We start from the raw sequence: 24,382 nt of genomic DNA, 5'->3' as shown, positions 1-24,382 counted from the left end.
AGAAATATTTGCTACAATGGTAGCAAAGAAGTGATGAAAGAAGAAATAGAAGTAAAAGCAAATGTCAATAGGAAAATAAAATAATTGATCAAATTAATACTATATTATTTTTCAGACTCAAGGAAACCAGGACAAGGAAAGAAAAATTACTTTCAATTAATGGATACGATACAATACAAAACATTTACAAAAGTATACTAGTGCAAAATATGCTACATTTTACTCACATAATTTCTCCCTCTCCAATTTTCTTCATTTCCAGGATATTTATATATAGCAGTTTGAGACAAAGAAACTACTCCTAGTCCTGGGTTGTTAACAATTACCTCAGGAACTTCATTAATTTTTAGCTTCTCATCACTGCTTCCCAATTCACAATGACAATGTAAATCAGTGAAAAATAATCTCCAGAATCTCTCCTTCCTTTCTCAACTTTCTACTTCAGACATATGGAGAGAGGTGACTAAAAGGGTCTGCACAGTGACCAACACTTATTTTTTTTAGAGGCACCACTGACAGTAGGAATAACAAAAATTCAAGTTCCAAAGATTCAGGTCCTACCTCTAAATGTGCATGTGAATCTATAGCAATTATACAATTTACTTGTGCCCAACTGTGACTTAAAACTTAATTCTGTAATGTATTTTCTAACTGACTATGACCATGGTTATCAAGATTGCATTCTTCAAAGCAAAAATGCAGAAATGACTTTGGGGAGATTATGTGAGTAAAGCCAGTCTTTATGGCCCCCATTCCAAATTACACAGGCAAGTAAATACAAGTCCTTATTATCTTCAGTGAAAACCCATTAAAAACTGCTCATAAAGAAAAATACAACTGATAGGGAAGGGACTTATACTCTACTAGTAATACCTCCATATAATTTAAATTATTTTATAATTCATGTAAAAATGTAATGAAATAAAAAAAAAATCAATGGAAAATATAGTGGTGGCATTTCATAGTGTGATGAGGTGGACCTCATAATAGGCTTCACAGTGAAAATCTTGCCTGCCCCCTTGTCATTCCTTGATCTCAGTTATCATATCTAGAAGATGGTGATATCACCCAGCCAGACTCCCTGGCCTCTTAACCATTAACCAACATTTGTTACAAAATTTTAATTGACAACCAGGCCTAAAAACTTCACCATCCTTATCTTTCCCTAAAGTGGAATGATGGCATCATAAAAAGTACAGACAGGCTGGGTTACAGATATAAGAGCATAAAGACCCACATCAGGGTTCTAATTTCTCCCTTTACTATTTGTGCAAAATTAGATGAGTTTTTTCATATTTCTGATTCTGTTTTCCCTTCTGGGGACACCTCTCACACTGTAAGTCTACGGGTGAGATTTTTAAGTGAGAAAATATGTAGTAAAGAACCTAACTGAGTCTAGTATAAACAAGATCCTTAAATGCTAGATATACATAACTAGTTCTTTTCTACTCTTGATCCAGATCTCACTGTTAAGTAATTATGTGCTGATATATCAATGTACAGATATGGTAAATACTGTACTACAATACAAATATAATGTGTGCAACAATATTTTACAAATGGCTAATATTCCTCAACTGTATCTCAAACAACTTTTTGTGGAGGAAAAAACAGTGCAAATTCACATAAAATAAAATTCACATTAAAAATAAAACTTAGGAATACCTGACAAGTTGTTTGAGAGGAAACAGAAATTTGGTAGCAAGGCTGAAACTGAAACTCAGTCTAACTGACTTTAAGGCAGATCAATTCCTTCACAAGTGGAAAGATCTGTTTACAACATGAGTAACTTCAAATTTTATAATCTTAAATGCTTGTGAAGTGAGGTTAAACATGAAGCTCTCTCCTTCATTTGTTTTCCACTTCAAACAACTTGATTGTAGAAATAGGTGAAGCGATGAATTATGGTGATCTTGGATTCTAGGACTAATTCTGTCTCTAACTTCTGTTTGTGAAATTAATCATCTCACATTTATTTACTTTCTGTTGCTTGATCTATAAGCTGAAAAGGGAAAAAGACCCAATCTCTGAAGCCCTTAAATCTGTAAAGTACTGGTATTTGCTATCACTCTCTGACCAACATGAAAAGAGTATAAAATAAAGTAGTTGGTTCTCAGTTAAATGGAGGGAGACATTTTTGGTTGACACAATGTGTGTATGGGTGGGTGACGAATGAGTACCTAGAAAGTAGGAGCTAGAGACGTTGCTAAAAGCTTTCAATGCACAGAAAACTACCTCTCACAGTCCCTCAAAAAGACCTCAGAACTATCTGGTTCAAAATGTCAATAATACAAGGTTGAGAAATCCCAAAGTAGAGTCACCAATCAGAAATAGCTTACAATTTAGAAAGTAAAACTAATGTATAAATATAATCCATAAACAAGAAGTCAAAACAAGAATATTATTGGACAAATGCTACTGTAAGCTTATGCATAAATATGTGTACCACAAAACAATATCACACTTAGGTTGAGGAGTAAATGAAATTCCAGTGGTTCCACAAGAGAAATCAGCATACCATTATATCATAATTTAACTTCTGAATGAGAAACATTTTAAGTACTCATTTGTGAAGGGAAAGAGAGGCTAAAATATAATTTGAATTTATTGTGGTCTTTACACACCTTTTTAGTGTTATTCAATTACTGTACTATTAGTTAAAACTGCATCAAAAATTTTGGTCCAATTCCAAACACACAGAGAACATATCTCAATAGTTCAAATTTATCTAGTTCAAAATTTCTATACAGAGAGATGTGGTGGATTTAATCTGATATTTGCTTTCAACTACTACAACTACATGATTGACAGATAGGCTACATTAAAGAATCTTAAGAGACTTTCTTCACACTTGATCATTTTGAATAATCCTTTCCATTCCAAATTAAATCTTATAAAACTATTTATCCATCATAGTAATATTCTACCTTGTGGTTCTCCACTTAAGTGTGTAGAAAAGTCATCTGTCATGAATGTTAAAAAGTTTTATGACCCAATCTGAAAGATTTTCATTTAGCAGTGCTAATGTAAGCTTTTAGACTTTGAACAGACAGCATTCAAATAATCCTAACAGAAGTGGTCAGACTACAGACTACAGAACAAGCAGAAGCAACCTACAGGGAGGGAAGAGATATCTATGAAACAGCTAAATCTTTAGCATTCTGTGGTTAAAATATAGAACATTGAGACGGCTTGGGGAAAAAAATTCAATTTCTTTACCTATTCAACTATAAATTCTAATAAAATGGCTATATTTGAGTGCTCTGAAATATTTAATGAAAACTGAGAATTCTAAGCCAACAATCTATTTGTAATCTCTAGACAGTGATTTCTGACCCTTATCAACTTTTTTAAAAGTAGGAAGACAATATTCTTTTCTCCATAGTACAGAGGATAATGCATCTATCAGTAACATGAAACAGTAAAATATTTACATATGTTTATTGGCTACTGTTTGTCTCTCCCATAACAATGAAAGTTCCAAGAGAATGGGAATTCCTATTTTACTCACTGATATGTTATTAACGCCTGGTGTAGCTTCATCTAAGGTAAGCAATTGTTAAATAAATATCTACTACATGAATGGATGCTGACTCTACAACTGTTCTATAAAGAAATGAGTGTTTCAATAAACCATATTTGGATCATTCAAACAGCCATGAGGATTCACAAGAATCTATCACTATGCAGGCAGAGTGCAAGTTGGCAAGGATGAGGGTGTGGAGACGTAGCAGTCCATATTCAAGGAGGACATCATGTAAAGTGCAAAAAACTTTATCGTAATACCTGGCAGATGATGGTCTTTGGTGTACAGTATGTCAGTTTCACTTTCCCAAAGTTATGGGGCCCGTGTGCGCTCATATATGTATGTCTCCTACATAGCAGCTGCCATAAAAAATTTTTTCGGGGCCGGGGATTTAGCTCAGTGGTTTCGCTGCCTGCTGCGTAAGTGCAAGGACCTGAGTTCAATCCTCCGTAACAAAAAAAAAAAAATTTTTTCTATTGATTCAATGTAACAATACAGTGCTAAGTGAATGGGAAATAAAATCTGTAAGAGTCAAGCCATTACAGACAAAAGTTAAACCATTGAAAGGTTTATAATAAACGAAATAAAGTCAGCGTGAAGTAAAACATTACTAAAAATTAAAAGTAAAAAAATGAGAATATTGTTTTTTAGTCATGGACTCGAAAACACGGGTCTAACCTACTTGGAAAAACTACTATTTTTTTTTTTTTTTTTTTTTTTTTTATCTGTGCTGAGGATGGAACCCAGGGTCTCACCAATGCTATGCAAACCCTCTACTACTCAGCTATATCACCAGTGCTTATATTGAGTGTTTTTCTCCTGATCACCATGACACTTAAATATTAGTACATGGGGAAACTCAATACTAAATAGTAAATAATAAATTTTGACTTAATGTACATTGTAAATTATCACAGAAGCATAAAATGAACAGTTTACCATTAAGATTTTTACTAATTTATATGCATTATTTTTCTCAATGACTGCTTTTCTTCATACTGTTTTTCCTCTATAAGTAACTACTCCACTGAGAGAGTCAAGTGATTACAGAAAATTTGCCATTTTTAAGACAATGTTGTACTCAACAGTTTGTCCACTTTTCTCTTCCTATTAGGCAGTAAGCATTTGCTAACAAGCAGGATTTGTTTAGGTCTTCCTTTAATCCCTAGAGAGCAGCATGGAGTGTCACAAGCAGTAGTTAGTAAATGAATGAATACTGACTGAGTGAATAAATGAATGACTGCATCCATAAGTAAATATATATATATATATATATTCATTATGCATATCTAATCATATGTTTAGACACAGAACTTATTTTCACAAGCAACCACAGAAAGCAGTAGCTTCTTTGACATCATTAAAGGCATAGTTCTAGAAACGTCAACTTAAGCATGTTATTCTCTCTCTAATACTGTTCTGCCATTCATCTTTTCTCCTTTCAACATTTCAAAAATTAATTTGTCACTCAGCAATAACAGCTCTAACAACCATCCTGCATTCTACTTCCCTAATTCCCAAACATAAATGAACCAAAAGACCAGCAAGTCGAACAAGCTGATAATTTGAAAATACACACTAAACTTCTATGCAACAGTGGTAGTACAGCTCAATAATTACTCTAAAAACTTTATGGCAGCAGTGATGAACCTATGGCAGGTATGCCACACTGGGGTGTTTGTATCACTGAAAGATCTAAAAGGTTTGCCATCATTGCCTTATGGTATTATGTTTCGTTGTCCTTCTTTATACCATAGTCCCAACCTATCTCATCTATGATTTCAGCCCTGAAAAATGACAGTACTTTTCCACTTCCCTCTACTGCTTACATGCAAGCCTGAGCTCTAGCTCCCTACACCAGGACACATACAAAAGTGTCCTGTCTCTACCTGATTGTCTCTTTATCCTACAAGTTAATACCCAAAACATATTTTATTAAATCATTTGCTTTGTCAAAGTATGTAATACTTCTGATAAAATGTAGAATACTACCTAAAAATGCAAAATACTTTGCTTTACTTAGGAAGCTCTTAACAATCTGGATTCTGCCAGTAGCAACACACATGTGCTAGGCGGAGACTTCGGAATCTAAAATATTAATATAATCCTCACAACCTTGAAGATTATCACTTTCACTTACAGACATGGAAACTAAAATTAACAGAAGTTAAGTAGTATCCTAAATCCAAAAAAGTAGGACATGAGAGAGTTGAAATTAAATAGGTATCTTGCTGCAAAAGTACAATCCAGAATATAAAGCTGACTTCCTAAGAAGAAATATACATTATATACCTCTTTATTAATTTAAAAAAAAGGGAACCTGCTATACCATTCAAATTTCTAAATTACCAATCAAAGAAGCATTACAATTAGATATTTAACAATATGGAAACCAAAGCTTGGGGTACTTCAGAAGGCTTTCTAGTGCTAGACAGTAAAAGCAGCAGGCAAAGCCATAGCTACAGTTTGAAGCCATGCTCTTTCCAAATTTCTGATACTTTATTCTTCTTTAAACTTAATTCTTCTCTTTCAAAATGCTCTAAAATAGTTGGTAAACTTTTTCAATAATACATTAGGCTTTGGAGGACATGAAATTTCAATCACAATTACTCAATTTTGACAATGGAACAGGAAAATGAGTGAAAATGAGTGTTGCTGTTTTCCAGTAAGTTCACTGACAAAAATTGGCAGCAGGACAAATTTGGCCTATGGGCCACAGTTTGTCCATCTCTACTTCATTCCATTCTCTGTACACATTCTTTAAGTTCATTTTCAACTCTACGAATTTTGCTCTAATATTCTCTTCAACCTTCCTCATCCTCACTTATATTCATCCTAACTAAACTCATTTTAAAAGTTCCTATTTATCATATCATCTCATGGTTCTCAAACAGACAACAAATTTTCATTAGTTTAACTCACATACAAATACCAATTATCAACAGCTTAACATTCAACTTTCTGTAAGTACCTCAGGTAAATTGATTATCTAAGGTGGGTTCAAGTAGGAACAAATGGTGGCTTATATGTCATAGCAGGTGCCTAAAATTAACACATGCTCTATATTTACTACTCAATTGCTAATTCATTTAACTTGTAAAGTATACAGTCTTAAATTACTAAGATAGTTTTACATGGCCAAAAAAATTTCCTCCTTTCATGAATACTGTTGCATACAATTCAAATATTTTCATTAAGAGAAGAGTAAATAATAAAGTAAAGGCTTACTGGCATAGGAGGTAGCATCCATCTTTCCAACTTTCACTGGAGAGCCAATGTTCTTCATCTCAAGACCAACTTCATTCCAGATTGGTTCCAGTTTTTTACAATGGCCACACCATGGTGCATAAAACTATCCAAAAGGAAAAAGAAAAAAAAACAAAAACTAAAGCTTTAATGCTATTGTGAACATTAATCTTAATATTTAAAAACTCTCTCTGACTAAATAACCTGCTAATAATGTTTCAGACAAAAACTTAAAGTTTTCAAGTGGTTCCATAACCCAAGATAATACACACATACATCTATATAGGTTAACACAGCATATGCCTCAACTCTTAACACTATTTTAAATGATTATTAATAGACACTTAAAAGATATTCAATTTACAATGAAAATGCTTCTGCTTCCAAGTGAATGTATTCATATTCTATATAAAAGGTACTCACAAAGACACATACCATACTATATGCAGCCCACTAGGTGTTAATGATAAATACCAATCTACTTCTATTGCTATAACAAACTGTTTACTATATTCTCATGAAATAAAACTTATTTTCAACTTTATGTTACGGAAATGTTCAAACATATACAAAAGGAGGAAGAATTAAATAATGAGTTCTTATGTCCCATTGCCTAAATTTACTAATCATCAATTCTGCCATTCTTGTATCATTTCTTTCGCTGCTACCCCACTTGTCAATGAGGTATATTATAGTAAACTCCAAATATTATGAAGTTTAAATACATTCCAAACCTGAAAGTGAGGAAAGAATGATGAAAATTTAATTGTTTATTATTATGATGAAAGTATGATAGTGACTACTAATAATACTAATATACTCAACCTCTTGGGAATATTTAAAACAAGAGAGAATTCTACAATAAACTCATGCCATAATATCCCTAAGAATTAATTCACAGATTTATCACATTATAAGGGTTACAATTTCCCCTTCTTAATGTCCTCACCACCAAATTTCATCAAAAATTTCTTGCTAGACATCTTAAAGCTGATTTACTTTAATATAAAAACTCAAACAGTAATGCCTGACAAAACAGAGAAGATACATAACCACTAACTATACATTGCCCACTTTGTGTGGATGAGAATAGAAAATAGTTATAATGGTAGAAATGGGTATTTAACATATAAAACTTACATACTCACATCTACAAGCCAAATGTCATCTTTTCGATTGTCTTTAAACCTAAAAAAAGAAAGTCAAATCTCTGATTTTATGTTTTGTATTCACTTTCAAAATGTGTAGTATAGGTACAGATAATAAACCAATTAAAAAAATAGGACTATGGAAGAAATTCTTTCAATAAATTTTTACTCAGTGACTCTAAATTTTATCCAACCCATTGAAGTTCTTAAGAATAACTCAACTCCCAAATTTAGGAACAAGTATGGTATGCTGTTGGTAATGTTCCTCAGCATAGGGGTCTTTCTGGTGCACATTCACTTAATCAAGTAATTATTAGGAAGAGAACTGCTTCCTCCCTCTCATAAGTTAGGGCAATCTGAAACAGGAGACCTGAAGTAACACACCTCATAGGGCACCACTAAATTCAAAAAGTTATGTGTTAAGAGTGGCTTGCCTCAGAATCAGAAAGTTTCTGTCAATAATCTGCAAGCACTCTCCAAGACCCACCATCATGACTGGGCCACTTTAAGAACAGCACTGTATTAACCCAATCACCCTACTCAATAGACTGTGTCATGCAATCAGATGTCATGTGGTCAATTAGGTCAAGCTAAACTTAAAGTAACAATCAAGTCCTTATTCACTTACTGTGACACTGCAAACCAAGACACAAAAGAGGTGCCAACTCTTCAGTGGTCCATTTCCCCCCATGAAAAAGCACCAGCCAGGTCAAGTGGATGTAACACAGATGGAAAATTCATCTGCCTGCTGAACAGTATTGTTGCTTTGAGTGGGAAAGGCCCACAGGTAAGACCTTCAATAAGGTTTTTGCAAAGGTGTCTGGGAGATGCCTCAGGTGAGTCCCCCAATCAGGAGCCTTTATTTAAACAGAGGCAACTGAGCTAGGAATACAGATATACATATGAACATGGCTGGCCTGGGAGGCCTGAGTCCTTGACTACAAGTCCCTCCAGAGACTGCAATGCACTTGTTGTGCACCAAATATGGCTATGGCGTGGAAGGGGCACCTTCTCTCATGTACCCGGCCAGAAAAAGCACCATTACTGCCCAGAATATGACACACAGGATTCTGGTCTGGAGGTAGACTCCTCACCTATTCTACAGAAGGCCTTGCGACTGCGTGACACAATGAATATAAATACTGAATTCCAGTATCTACTCTGTGTGGTTAAAGCAAAAAAAAAACAACATATACAAAATGATAAAGAATGGAAAAGTGTGCCAGTTTTTTCATCTTGTAACAACTAGTAAAATTCTTCGGGGCACACTCTCATTTTATATCTATTACCTAGAACAGTGGCAGTGAACAAATGGCACGTGTATTATTGTATTTTTTCTTAAGACAAAAGATGATAATGGATAAGTTATTTCTTTCTAAACTAAAACTTGAGTATTCAGGTTTAACAGCAGTGTTGGCACTTTGTGATAAATAGTGGGTTTGGGGTTGCAGTTTGGCACCTGGTCTCTAAAACGTTCCTCATCATGACCTAGAACAACCCCTAAAACATTAGGCTTTTTTTTTTTTGGTACTGGGGATCGAACTTGGGAACTTGTGCTTGCAAGGCAGGTGGCAGAAATACCAGAGTTAAATCCCCGGCTCTCTACCCCTAAAACAAATTTAGCATTATACACACACTGGTCATTATAGTCTGTATCACTGAAAGATTAGATTCACATGCAAATATTTTGATAATATCAGAAACGGACAAAATTAAAATATTGCAAATATATGAATACTCACGATTCATCTAAATCTTCTACAAATCCTTTACAGAAAGCCATATCAAGTAAAAGAACTGGGGGAAAAAAAAGAGAAAAAGAAAATTATAGAAAATAAATGGTAATTTACTACTTGACTCTTATTGTATGCTTAGTTACCTAAAAAATACTTTTCTTTTTCTTTACACTTTTCCAAAAACTCATTACCAATCTATTCCTGGTTATGAGTGATGCAAAAACATAAGCACTTCATTTAATAAATATTTCCTCAGCGAGTAATCATACCGTTTACCTAATAAACAGCTCCTTTTTCTACATATCTTCACACAAGCTTCCTTTTCACTATTGTTTGGAAGTAGAGATAAATCAGATAAATCCTTTCTCTAGTTTTTTCTGTAGCAGCTATTATCTTTTCAGTAAAAACTTGAAAGGTCATTCACGATAGTATCCTTTTTTCTCCCAAAAGACAAAAAAAACCAAAAAAACAAAAAAAAAAAAACCCAAAAGCCCAAAAACAAAGTTGAGCTACACCCCTGGCACTCATTACAGGACAGTACCTGACACACAGTGAGGTCTCAATGGTGGCTGACTGAGGAGACCATAAAGAGCACCAGGGCATCGCAGGGTGACAGGAGGAGCTGAGAAACGCTAACACATTCATTTTTGGGTCGGATCCTTGAACATCCCTCTCTTAGCCCCGGTGGTAAAAATCCTTCAAACGTGACAGGACTCAGAGCCCAAGGCAAGCCCTGCCTCTCCAAGTCTGGCACTAGGGTTTTCCAGCCCCCCCCCCCCCCCGAGGGAAGCATCCAAAGGCGTCCGCTCACTCAGAGGTCTGGGGTGGGCGGGACGCAGCGCGACCTCCATAACCAGAGAAAGCCGCGCAGGACAGCCAGCGATCCCACCAGGCTCCCACTCTGCTCCGAGCGCGCAGGGAAGCCTCTGCGCACTTATTACCTGTGGTGCAGAGCCCGACGGCCCGGCTCCACCGACCTGCCACGCTCGCCATGGTGAGCTGCATCAGCAGAAAGGTCAACTGCAGAGAAACAAGGGCACCCCTAGCCCGCCGGGAAAGGGAAGTCGGCACGGGCGGGACGGTGGGAACGTTCCGCGCTGAGGCCGTGGGCGGGCAAGCCAGATTCCGTTCTCCCAAGGCTCTGGCAGCCTCTATCTCTGAGCATGCGCGTTGAGCGACGCATGCGCGAATTTCAGCTCATGCGCAGTGTCATCTTCTCGAAAAGCGTCTAGACTACCTCCGGGAACACGGAAAGTCGGGGTAGGGTGTGTTTCCTGTGAGGGCGGAGCAGTGTGCTTATTCTCCTTTATGGGGAGCTAAATACCAGAACACTTGTTAAACTTACTGCTCTGGGCGAGGTAAGCTACGACAAATCAATTCGAAGTTGAATCTTCTTAGAGCTTTTACTTTCTCCTCTTACGCAGTGAGCGCTCCTGCGCGTGTTGGTGGTGGGTCAAACTCCTGGATTATTGTGCGTTAGCAGTGAATGGAAAGTGTAAGGCTGTGGATTGCTGAGCTGTGCCACTTTCCTGTATTTCCAAGATGTATGTGGAGTCTTCTTTGAACCTGTTTGCAAAATGGAGACTTACTGCCAGTTATCGTTAATGCATTTTTGACAATAAAGGAGTCCCTCTGTAAAAATTGTTTCTCTTGAATCCTGAAAAATTGAAGTTGCGCATAAAGGCTTTATTTTTATTTCTTCTGTTCCCCTATTAGGGGAATAAAGAAAAAAGAAAATACAACCCAGAACGCGCCCGATCTCGTCTGTTTTCATTTTTTGAGAGAACATGTGGCAGTACTCCTTCAGTCTCCGGAGTACTGAGAGGTGTGCGCCCAGGTTACATGAAATTTTTATAAAACATAAGGTACCAAAGGGTTTAGATTAAACCAGTTTTTGAAAACATATGTTAGGAGGACAAAACAGGGATTTTATCACCTGATTTACTGTAGGTTCAACATTCCAAGAAAAATCTCATTAAACTTTTAAATGCTGTTCGTAGTGACTAGAAGATTATAAATTACAGTCAAATTGAGAGCAAGCCCTAACTTTCACCCTTTTTGTGCAAACAGCATGGTAGGCAAGGCAGGTCCTCTGGAGACTTCAATATTTTTAAAATAAAAAGTAGTCTACAAAATAGGGATGGGAATTTGTCAATAGTGGTACAACAGCTTTCTATTTTATATGGTAGACTTAATATTGCTGAAGGGCCCTATTTCATTCTTCATTCTCATCAGAGTTTTCTGTCTCCCCCAACCTATTACGAGAAAATAATTTCTATTGCACTTTGTTTTACAGCTTAAATTAGCAAGTACAGAGCAACAAAAACTGCTCCTCTGAGACCTGTACTTTCCAGTACTATAGCCATTAGCCAAATGTGACTATTGCAAGCTTAAGATGTGGCTAGTATGACAAATACTTGAATATTTAATTTTACTAAATTTTAATAAAGGTAAACTAACACAAGAAGTATGGTTGGAACAACTGTAGTATATGAATCTACTGTTGCAACTGTAAAATTTTGAAATCTAAACAGATTTTTAATGAAGTTTTAGAATCTAATGAAATGTAAAGCTGAAATTAAAAGGTATTATAAAAATGTAATGTCAGTATTGATGGAATATTGAATAATTTTGGAATATTGAGTTAATAAAAGATATTAAACTTTTCTCACCTGGTTTTCATTTTTCAATGTAGATACTAAAGAATTTAAAACTACACATATGGGTAGCATATTTTTATTGCACATCACTGACCTAGATAATCTGAAGATAATAAAAATAATGCATTGATGTGATGATAATCAAAACGAATTTTGAAGATCTTTGTACAGAAAACAGACTGCATCTCTACATACTACAGTTTGTGTTAGGCAAGTGTATACTACAATATTGTGGTAATTAAGGTTCATTGTGTGAACTTGATTGGCTTACAAGCCACTGAAGGATTAATAAAGCACTCTTCTGGGTGTGTCTGGATAGGTTATGAAGGCCTAACCTTTGGGTCCATATCTGGTCCTTTACCCCTTCCTCTCTGGTGCTGTTCCCCTGCTCTGTTTCCTGGCTGCCGTGAACTAAGCAGCTTTGCCCTCCCTTTCCATCATGATGTCTCTGCCTTAGAGCTGGCCAGCCATTGATTACATCCTCTGAAAATGTGAATAAAATTAAATCTCTCCTCCTTTGACTTGTGAGCGTCAGGTATTGTGTATCAAGAACAGGAAAACTAACACAGAAAATTGGTACAAGGAGTGGGGAAGTTTCTATGACTACTTGGGTGATTCAGAAGCCACTTGAACTGGTTAATGGGAACAGTTTGGAAAAGCTTTCAGATGCAAGCAAAAAAAACTATAGAACGCTGTAAGTAGCAATTAATAGATGATTCTTAGGGAACCAGAAGGCTGATAGGAATGTATATGGCAAAGGCCATACTCCAAAGGTTTCAGTTAGTAACAAGGACTCCATTGGCAATTTGACTAGAGCCCATGTATGTTATGATGTTAGAAAATTTGTCTACATTTTTCTAGTGGCCTAGAACTTTGCAAAAGACTAAGAGGGGGCATGGACTGATTCTTCAAGTGGAGAAAATTTCAAGGTAACCTAATATTTATAATGAGAGTCATGGACAAAACTCAGAGCAGAACAATTAGAAAAAGTTAAAATTGCCCACAAAGGAACCATCAAATGAAACTGGGGCCAAATTAGGTGTGGTTGCTAAAGAAATTACTACCATCAAAAAGAAACCAAGCAGACCAGGGATTTAGCTCAGTGATGCCACCACTTGCCTTGCAAGCTCAAGGTCCCAAGTTTGATCCCTGGTACCAAAAAAGAGAGAAAGAAACCAAGCACTTTGTAACAGAGGCAAGAAGCAAGATGTCTTGATGGTGTTTCAGGAATCAATGAGATGCCCACAAATTGCAGGTTTTGAAGGATGCAAAGTATAATCCTTTCGGGTTGGGATTTAGCTCAGTGGCACTGTGCCTGCCTCACAAGTGCAAGGTCATGAGTTCAATCCCCAGTACCAGAAAAAATTTAAAAAGTAGTGTAATCTTTTCATTTGAGAATTGAATCACTTGGACCCTTCTTGAGAAAGGTCTCCTAGGGAAGTGGCTCCGTAGAATTCATTTCACTATGTTCACCCATCCAGGCATGCAAGGGACACTGCAACCATGGTTCAATGGGGCCTGGCTACTGCATTCCTTCACAGCAGACCTTATCATCATCTATGTGATGCTGGTTTTACTAGCATGCAAACAAAATGCAAGAGTTGTGGGGTTAAGGAGGCACCCACCTAGATTTCAGAGGAATCCTGAGATGCCAGGCAAGGCGCCCCTCAGAGTGCAGTGACTAAAGTGAGAAGCCAAAGGTACACTGGAGACACTAGGAAGTTGGAGATGCTATGAACATGGAAAGCTTGTGGAGGAAAATTTAAGGCCATGAGTGGAACCTGCCCAAGAGAGAAACTGTGGGCTGCAATCACCAAGGACAGGGTGAGGCCACCCAAGCCCTCTGCAACTCACATCTCACTACTATGTGCTCTGGATTTTAGATAAGGAGCTACAAGACTTAATGTCTCTTCTGCTGGGTTTCAGTCTTGCTTAAAACTGATTATTTTCTTGGCCCTTGTTTGTCCCTTTTGGAATGAGAATGTTTACCTTGCACCATTGTATCTTGTGGTTATGTAACTTGATTTTCATTTTTACAGAACTTCACAGCTAAGAATTTCCCTTGAGTCTCAGAAGGGACACTGGGGGCCAGGGATTTAGCTCAGTGGTTCCACCGCCTGCCTTGCAAGCTCAAGGACCCGAGTTCGATCCCCAGTACCAAAAAAAAAAAAGAAGGGACACTGACTCTGATTTTTAAATATATTGAAACTGCTCAGTTTGGGAAATAGGATTATTATACTTTTAGTTGTACTCAGGATAGTGGTAACATGTTAGGGACAATTATTAATTCATTATTGTGAATTTTGAGGATTTAAGCATGACAAGTAGATATGTTTGGCTGTCAAGTTGACATGGGGTGAAATATGGTTAAACTTGATTTTGTGAAATTGGTTTAAGAGCCACGAAGAGGATTAGTGAAGCACATGTGGGTGTGTCTGGGTGGACCTTAGAGGCGTAACCTTGAGTACTATATCTGGTTGTTTCCCACTGTCTCTCTGACACTGTTCCCCTGCAGTTTCCTGGCTGCCATTTACTAAGCAGTTTTGCTCTGACATGCCCGTCTGCCCTGTTTCTGCTTTGGAGCCAGTCAACTCTGGACTCAATCCCCTGAAAACATAGCCAAATTAAATCTCTCCTTCCTTAAGTTGTGACTGTTGGGCATTGTGTCTTAGTAACAGGAAAGCTGACTAATATAAATATAGAAAGGTATTTTTAACCAGTGCAAATTTTGAGTGTATCTTGTATCTGTCTCATGGGGCGACAGATTTCCTTAATATTTAAAAGATTCTATTTCATAACTATGACGAGGTTTTTTTTTAACTTTCAGTTTAAATACAGATACATGCTTTGTATATTTTTCATACATATAGCTAAGGTCTAAATATATGCTCCAAAAATTCCTGTACTGGCCCAGGGATTTAGCCCAGTGGTGCCACCGCCTGCCTTGCAAGCTCAAGGTCCTGAGTTTGATCCCTGGCATCCCCCCAAAAAAGATCCTGTATTGAAACTTAATCACTCATGTGATAATATTAAGAGATTGACCTTTGGGTAATTAAGTTATGATATTGAAGTCCTCAGCAATAGCTTTAGTGTCCTTATAAAAAAAAGGCTTAAAGCAACACCTTATTCCCTCTTCCATTCTGCTTTCTATCATGCCACAGTTCAGCCAGAAAGTGACATCTTGAAAGAACAGAGCAAGAAAACAAGATACTGAATCTGCTGATGTCTTGACATGGAATTTTCCTACTTCCAGAACTGTGAAAAATAAATTTCTATCATTTACAAATTACTCAGTGTATAGTATTTTTTATAGCATCAGAAAGAGACTAAATCACACATCTTTAAAAAAAAAGGCATATATAAGGATGTCTGTAGAACTGTTTGTAACTGAAAAACCGAAGAATTCAATTTTCTAATAGTAGAATGGATAAATTATGTTGTTTTTCCACAGTAGAATGCATTATGGCAACAAAAGGGATGAACTTTTGTATAGAGAACTTACATGGATACATTTCATAAATGAAATGTTAAGCAAAATAAGGCAGAATTCAAGGAAAGTTATTCACTATATGACCTTATTTACATAAGCTCAAAAATAGTAAAATTAAGCAATAGTTCTCAAAGTCAGCAAGTACAGGTAAAACGCCTTATTTCCTAATCTGGACGCCACTTACAAAGATGTATTTACTTTGTGAAAATTCATTGAACTTTTAGAATCTGTGTACTTTTCCATGTGTAGGCTATAGGAAGAACATTTAAAAGTAAATACATAGGGACCCCGAGTGCCTTGCGGCGGCTCTTCAGCTCCCAGCAGAGGTGCGGTGAGCCTGCGGGGAGACCGCGAGGCGAACGCGGGGGCCTAGGCAGCAAGTGAGCTGCCCGAAAATGCACTCAGGTGCTGCAGCTGTCAACTTTCAGCTCAGCTCTCATCTCTCAACATTGGCAAATATTCATAAGCTCTACCACACCCTTAATAAGCTAAATCTAACAGAAGTTGTTGGCTAAGACGATCACCAAACAGGAAGCCTGGGATCTTGCAGTTCTTCGGACTGCTTTAGTACAGTGATACCCCCAAGGAAAAGGAGAAGACCTACCTCTGGAGGTGACTGATCTGCCAAGAAGAGTAGACATGATAGCATGTATTGAAAATACGATTCAACTAGAATTAAGACTGAAGAAGAGGGCTTCTCAAGCAAGCGGTGCTTAGAGTGGTTCTATGAATATGCAGGTACTGAGGAAGTTGTGGGTCCTGAAGTAATGGAGAATTTTGTGAAGACATTGGTGTAGAACCTGAAAACCTAGTTATGCTTGTCCTAGCTTGGAAATTGGATGCACAAAACATGGGTTACTTTACTCTACAAGAATGGTTAATAGGAATGACTTCTTTGCAATGTGATACAACAGAAAAACTCAGAAATTTTTTGGATTGCTTGAGATCGTTATTAAATGATTCTACAAATGTTAACCTTATTTATAGATATCCATTTGACTTTGCACGGGAAAAGGACCAGTGCAGCCTAGGCATAAACACTGCCAAGTGCTTGTTGGGACTGTTATTAGGAAAAATCTGGCCCCTTTTTCCAGTTTTTCACCAATTCTTAGCGAAATCAAAATAAAAAGTGATTAAGAAAGACCAGTGGTGTAATGTACTTGAATTCAGCAGAACAATTAATCTTGACCTTGGCAACCACGATGAAGATGGAGCATGGCCAGTCTTGTTGGATGAGTTTGTGGAGTGGTATAAAGACAAACAGATGTCCTAGGACTATATGCATAGCAGCGCGAGTCACTGTTACCACAGTTATGTCACCCATTAGCCATAAGTTGCTGGTTGTATCAAAACGCATGCTGCTTTTCTTGCACTGTCTCCCTTTTGCAGGGATGTTTTGGTGTTTGCTGTTGAATGGGCCAGCTCTGCTTGCTGTGTAGCATTGTTCTCTTGGAAAGCTGCTTTCTAGTTTGTATTTACACTACAGATTGGTGAGTTTGCCAATGTCCTCACTGTGATTATGTGTATATTGCTGTTTAAATTTTGTATATGTGTATAAAAGCTTCACCTAGAGATTATTTCTGCAAAAATGTATTGTAAAAATAATTGTGGCATATTTCTAGTCCCTTTTTTCAAATGAACCAGTTATATTTTATTTGGTCTCAAATGTAGCATTTCAGAAAACAAGACAAAACAACTGTTTCCATAAGCAAATGTTGCCAGAATTAACCTTACTATTTAAGAGGCCAATTTCTGGAAGAGGAGGTAATAGTGATAACTTTTCAATGCCTCATGCCAAATATCATTTGTTTTATTTAATAATATTAGCGTTTTAAAATGATGGAAATTGTAATTATTGACCATGTAGACATGTAACATGCCACAAATGATTTTCACCATGCAAGATATAGTTTTCTGTTTGTAATGTTAAAACTGTAGTAGCTGGAATATAAGTACAAATGAACAAATTGAAATTGCACCTTTTTAAAGGTGCAATGTTTTTTTTTTTGCCCTTTTTTGCCCTTTTACATTCTTTTTCTTTTTTGCCCTTTTACCTTCCTCCAGCCAGTGTTTGGCCTGCTGATGCTCTTTATACCATTATGACTAAAGTTTATTTTGCCACCTCCATGAAAATCTACTGGCTTCCTGGCAATTTATAACTGCAGAGCACTTTTAGTTTGAATTTTTTTAGTTAGATTTCATGATGTCTAATTTCCTAGTTTTTTTGGAAAAGAAACTGTAAATGAGAGGTGTTTTGTTTTGTTTCCCTTGTTTATTTCATGCTAGGCTTTTCCTGGCAACGTGTTCATTGCAGGCAGTGGACACGAAATCACCACCATCGAGCTAACCCTTATCACACTTAGGACCTTTTCCTGGAGGGGCCACTTGTCATTACCTGAATCGTTTGTACAGAAGAGTGATAACCATTATTTATGTGTATAAGGAAACAAGGATGGTATGTTTAGATTTGTATTTTATGTCTTTTTATTGGCCTTCAGAAAATGTACAGGGTACATTTTCACCCCACCTATCTAGAGCTATTGAATGACTAACCTATTCCCTAAAGTTTTGTGAACATACAATGGTCTAATGATTTAACCAAGTAAAGCGCCAAGGTGCATTTGAGCAAGTGATCGCTGTGGTTGTGAGCAAAATCCATGCTTGAGCATGTAAGGATTTGAAGTATTAGCCAAAAAGTTTTTTTAGATTGTGAACCTTTAGATGATGTTAAATGAGTAAAGCACACAGACAATGCTACTCTTAACCATTGTTGTACAGTTTTTTTGCAAATGGTGTTCTGATTTTCATATTATTTTTTCCCTAACTGAACTACCAAGGACAGAAATTTTGTGTATATAGTGTATGTGCATATACAAAATCATGATATGGTAGAATACAGCTGTTTCCTTTTTCTTCTGAACAATAAGTTTTGGTTTGCTTTGAAATAAACCAGAAGTTTTAAAAACAGTAGTTATTAAGCATACTTAACCATTCCTTGTTTATAGTCTCACTTTTAACCTTTCAAATTTATATGAGTTTGTGTAAATTAATATCTAAAAAGAAAAGGAAATGTCAGTAGAATACAACAGCTACTGAGAAAGGCAGTCTGATTCATGTTAGCATAGTGGGGTTTGGCCATTGGCAGGTTTGGATCTGTGGAGAGTTGAATTATTTTCAGATATATGCCAGTGAAATGTTTAAAAATCACAGTTTAAAGGCAACAGGTCTTAAATTTGATAACTTCTGTTTTCCTGAAAGCAAATATAAATCATAGATGAAATTCTTTTAAACGATAGAATCTGGAGAATTATTTAAATACTAAGCACAGTTAATCCTAAAATAAAAGGATTGTAATAAGGGGGAAATGGTACATTTCATCTACAGTAAACATTTTGATAAGAGAAAACCCAAGTAAAACCAACTTTATGATATATGATATGAAAGTATTTCAGTGTGATAATCTTGAGATTTCTAAATAGAAAACAGATCTCTAAACTACCCTGAAAAATAAGCCTCTGTAACTGCTGGTCGCAGTGTGCTTACCCTTGGTTTTCTTCATTTTGTGTATTTTTAAGAGAAAGTAATAAAGCACTTTTTTTGAAAATTTGCCTAAATTGCACAATATTGAACAATTCATCAAGCACTTATTTGTGTAAGCTAATATCTAATAAATTAGGATGCCTTCTTCTGGTTTTTCTTTAGTACTCGAGTCTGCATCCTTTCTCTCTTGACTTGTGTTTGAAGTCTATTTTACAATGCTCTGTTGTGAGGAATACAACTTTTTAGGTCAGAAATTTCTTTGTTTGATTTTCCATAAACACTGTAATGTTAAGTGCCCCTTTTTTGAACCATGAACTTTGAATTAAGTTTTTAAAAAATCTAACAAAACAGACTTCTAGATTCTGGTTTAACTACAGATTTTTGTTTCCTCTTGGTCCCCATTCTGACAGTGCTTTTGAAATTTATACAGAAGGCTTTAAAAATTAGTTTGTGCCCTCAGTTTTTATTTTTACAACTGCTAAGATATCTCTGTAAGCCTTATCCTTTATTCTTTCATAAGTTATATAAGTGTATAGAATTCATTGACCAACTAAAATGTTGGTTATCTGTAAATGAGACCAAAATGTGGGTTGCTTTTTTTCATAAAATAAATTTTATTGGGGGTTACTGTTAAATGAACAGCAGGTAACCTATACCTGTGAATGCTTCATGTCATATTTGCATTACATTTATAAAAGTGTGCAAGTCCTATGACTCCCAGCTTAACTAAAATACTGTTATGCCACTTAATGAGTACAGCATACTGGTTTTAGTTTTTAATGGAATTGGTGTGAAATGATATCCCATAAATAAAAAAGTATTTGTGTTTGATTTCAGAAAAAAAACTAAATAAGTAAAGCTGTATATATTTATGTTTTTTAAAGGAAATATATTATGCAGGGTCACACAATGCTTCTCAAATTTTTGTATCATACTCTACATATATAGCAGAAGTTAAAGCGATAACATTATGAAAATATATATGAAAGCCTGAAGTCAAATCTTAAAATATAATGAAAACCAATTTCAGAATGAAAAAGACTTAAATATAAAGTCATTAAAAATTGAGTCAGAAGTTTGGGATTTCTCACAAATTATTAGGCCCAATGTCTAAAATGTGACACCTCTCTTTTGAGAAAAAACAAATCAGTTGGAATTAGTCATGATTATTCAGAGAAGTAGACCAATAGAAACAGAATTATAATTGGAATTGCCCCACATAGTTATGAAGACTGAGAAGTCTCACAACCAGCAATCTGCAAGCTGGGGAACCGGGAAAGCTGATGGTATAATTTAGTCCCAGCCCAAAACCTGAGTACTGAGTGTCAGTGTGAGTTCCAGCAACCCAAACCAGGAGCAGGCAGAATGGTGGGAAAAGATGGCTATCTGGGCTCAAGCAGAGAGAGTGAGTTCACCCTCCTTCCACCTTTTTGCTCTATTGAAGGTGGATGTAGATGATTTCCACCCACATTGGACAAGGCCATCTGCTTTACTCAATTCCTGATTCAAATGCTATCCTCTTCCAGAAACATTCTCACAGATTGACGCAAAATATGTTACAAAGTGTCTGTCTGGGAATCCTTTAACCCAATCAATTTGAGGCATATAATTAACCATCATATTGTTGTTTTCAAGGCAGGTGGCAGAACCAGTGAGCTAAATCCCCGGCCCTATCATATTGTTGTTATAAACTTCATGAGAGAAAAAAAATCAGGGACATTCACCAGTTCATTCAGTGAGGCTAGTATAAATTTGGTACCAAAACAAGAGTAGGCATGTGTGAAGAAATTATACAGGCCAGTTTCACTCATGAATGAAAATAGAAAATGTTCTCAATAAACTATCAAACCAGATCTAACAGTGTACCCAAAAAGATAATGCATCATAACCATTTTTTTACAGAAATACAAGCATGATTTAGCATTGGGGGACATTTTTAATGTACTGTAATTTTCCACAGTAACACACAAAAGATGAAAAATATGTAATCACTTAAATGCAGCAAAATAATTTTATATATTTTAGCCTCCAATCAACAGTAAAGTAGGAAAGGAAGTTAACATGCCATGCTGTGAAGGTTAATTTCTACCAGTTCTGGGACTATGCTACTAAATTTCCTGAGTGGCACTGATCTCTAGGCAACATCAAAATATGCTGATTAATAAGGTTGCTTTTATAATCATGAATCTGAGGAATTTCCGGGGAATTCTTGCAACTGTCAGCATTTTTTATTAAGGAAGATTGATGATTTATGTTTGTTCACAGTGAGAACCTGAGACTTGTGGCTCATTTTGCAGGGAGAATATCCATATATGAGCTACATGATGTTTAAAAACCCACCTGGACTCCACTTTGAGCTCTCTTAGTTCCAAAGTAGCCTATACACACACCCATGACTTTATAAAAAGAAGAAAGTGGAAAGTTCACCCTTTTCCAGAAACCCTGCAGTGAGACAGCATTTATCTATATTCATTTTCTTTTTTCAGCACTGTTGTTGTATTGTATACTTTTCCTGAAAAAAAAGTTGATATTTCAAAGTTACTTGGGGGGGTCTGAGGTTTTTTTTGAGTAATTGACCTCTGTTTTTGTAAAATTGCTATTAGAAGTCAGTTTACGTAAAAGATTCCTGAGTCATTTTTTACTAAATATATAATTTAGGTATTATTTAGGAAAAAAGTTGATAAAATCAACTACTGATGCCTAGTGGTGGATAAAAATTGCATAGTTGTTTACAAAATATCCTTAATATGAAGTAGTAGCATAAACTTTGAAATCAGTTGCTGCTAATAAGACTTTCCAGTGCAATCTAGAAATGATGGAATATAAATTCCAGGAGCTAGAGAAAAGGACAAACTGGTGGCAGGTTGACTAAAAATTCAATTCTTCCTGCTGCTTTCAGCATTAACAGAAGTGAAAATAAGTTCTGGATCTCCTTCAGCTGAACTTTGCATTCACTGGCTGCCAAATGGAATTCAACCAAAGGAACCGGGCTCTATAGCTTTGGATGAGTCACCTAAACCTGGGAGACTCACTAGGAACAAGATCACCCAAATGGAACAAGTTGCTAATGAAAAGCAAGAAACCATTGAAATAATGGGTTGCTCAGGAGGGATTTTGTGGAATGTCACAAGGATTGTCTTGATGAAACTTTGCTAAAAATCATTCCTGAGAATTTTAGACAAGTAGCATTGTTTCTAACTTGAAACTCTGGAATGGAGGGGAATGTGTGCACCATTCTGGTTCCTACTTTGGCTGCTATCTTCATAGGGATGATTCAATGAGAAGTCTATGTTGACTTGAACTAAGAGACATGATAGTCATTCCCAGAGAAGAGTAATTGTCCCACACTGGTGTCATTTAAATTGTTTGCTAGAGCTGTAAAAATGCTGTCCGTGCAGATACTACTGGACTAACAATATGACAATGAAACAAGACCCTGTGGGGTGCATTTCACCTAGGTTGTGACTGCTGTTGTGATTAAAAAAAAAACAAAAACCCATAATGATTCCATGTCTGATTTGGTTCTTGGAACCAAAGCGGGTATAAAGGAGGCAGTTTTGGATCTTTAACCTAGCTTCCACCATCAGATTTCAAGGTAATAAAAAGGTTTTGGTTTTACAAATGTAAGAACATTTTTTGAAAAAGGACAAGAAATTTAAGTCTGAATGGTGTGAAAGTTTTTAGGTGGTTAATTTAAATTGGCATGTAAAAGGGAAAAATTTGCAGTGTCCTCCAAAATCATGATGGAAATTTATAGAAAGCCGTGGAAACAAAACTGCCTCAATCTTGCCAAGATGTAAAACTGTAAAAGCAGATATGCTTGACTTGTCATAGAGAGAAAAATTTCAGATTGAGTAATGCCCTCCTGAGCCTCCATAATTGAATTCCAAAATGCCTGCCTTTAACACTCAAGCAATGTATTAGTTTTCTTTTGCCATAGTTAAAATAATAAAAATTTATTATTCAGTTCCTCTTAAATTTTAATACTAAATACAAAATGTAAACTTTCATTTAAGGCTGGGTGTGGTGGTGCAGAGGATCACAGTGAGTTCAAGGCCTGCCTGAGCTATTTAAGATTTTATCTAAAGAAATTTCTGATTATATATTTCAGTTTAGATTTCAGGCTCTCATTACAATAAGTCAGAGTCTCTTACCCATCCCAACTATAAAAGTACAAAAATAGTAACATTATTTTCTTTCTCATAAAAATTTCTATATTTATTTCTAAGTCTTCCTGAGTTTCAAAGGTGCCAAACCCATTATGGAAGTTAGTTGATACTCCAGCAAATTAGGTTATTCTCTTTTAGAGAGTTTGCTCAGGAGAATCATTTAGATTATTGTCCATTACCCTAAAAGAAACATTTTAAGCATTATTTTTAGTTATTTTGCCTTTTGTTTTCATAATTTTAAGAGTGATGCACTCACATAGTGATACTTCTCTCTCTTCCTAGAACTGTTCACCTTACAAGATAAGCAATCAATCAATTATAAACTTACAACCTATAATCATCATTTCCTCTGAATTTTAAAAACTTTTAAACATACAATCTCTTATTCATATTCTTAATAGTTTTGTAAATCTTGCTGATTTTTAAAATGATGGTAGATAGATTATGAATCATACATATGTCTTCATCTGACTGGACATCACATTGATGGAGTCAGTCCCTTAAATCAGAAAATATCTTTTAAAGGGTACATTTAACACTAAACTTGGGCCAGGGATTTAGTTCAGTGGTTCCACCGCCTGCCTCACAAGCACAAGGTCCCGAGTTTGATCCTGGTACCAAAAAAAAAAAAAAAAAAAAAGATTTAACACTAAACTTGATTCTTTATTCATCAGTGTAATAAATGCTTCAACAATACTAAAAGAACTGAGAAATGAGATCCATCAGAAAGATATTCTGATCTTTTTTTGTTTGCTTTTGATTGTTCATTTTATTTTTTAAGACAGGATCTCCCTATGTAGTTCAGACCGGCCTCAACTTTCAGAAATCCCCCTTCCTTATCCTTCTGAGTTCTGAAATTATAGGTAT

General features: G+C 36.0%; 1 protein-coding gene and 1 pseudogene across 5 annotated transcripts in view; one reads left to right on the top strand and one right to left on the bottom strand.

The window, feature by feature from the left end:
- Positions 1–10,816, bottom strand: part of Tmx3 (thioredoxin related transmembrane protein 3) — a 46,535-nt gene extending 35,719 nt beyond the window's left edge. The window contains exons 1-4 of one of the 4 annotated variants that reach the window (XM_004867670.4): positions 10,598–10,816; positions 9,663–9,717; positions 7,921–7,960; positions 6,755–6,878 (exon numbers count right to left, since the gene is read on the bottom strand). In XM_004867670.4, the coding sequence (XP_004867727.1) occupies positions 6,755–6,878; positions 7,921–7,960; positions 9,663–9,717; positions 10,598–10,661 (283 nt within the window). In that variant the 5' untranslated portion in view covers positions 10,662–10,816. Of the gene's footprint in view, positions 1–6,754; positions 6,879–7,912; positions 7,961–9,662; positions 9,724–10,597 lie in introns of those variants that run through there. The other 3 variants (XM_021246694.2, XM_087191479.1, XM_021246695.2) reach the window with 3 other exon arrangements.
- Positions 10,817–10,857: 41 nt separating this feature from the next.
- LOC147830033 (DCN1-like protein 4 pseudogene) overlaps positions 10,858–24,382 on the top strand; it is a 32,393-nt pseudogene continuing 18,868 nt past the window's right edge. The window contains exons 1-2 of the transcript XR_015443160.1: positions 10,858–11,014; positions 15,478–17,296. The product of XR_015443160.1 is annotated as a DCN1-like protein 4 pseudogene (transcript). The remainder of the gene's footprint in view (positions 11,015–15,477; positions 17,297–24,382) is intronic.

This window comes from Heterocephalus glaber, unplaced genomic scaffold (genome assembly GCF_053883595.1).
Source record: "Heterocephalus glaber isolate CG9 unplaced genomic scaffold, H.glaber_assembly_v1.0 deba00000331, whole genome shotgun sequence".
Lineage (NCBI taxonomy): Eukaryota > Metazoa > Chordata > Mammalia > Rodentia > Bathyergidae > Heterocephalus > Heterocephalus glaber.
Note: the sequence above shows the minus strand (reverse complement) of the source record. Positions and strands in the feature narration are given on the sequence as shown.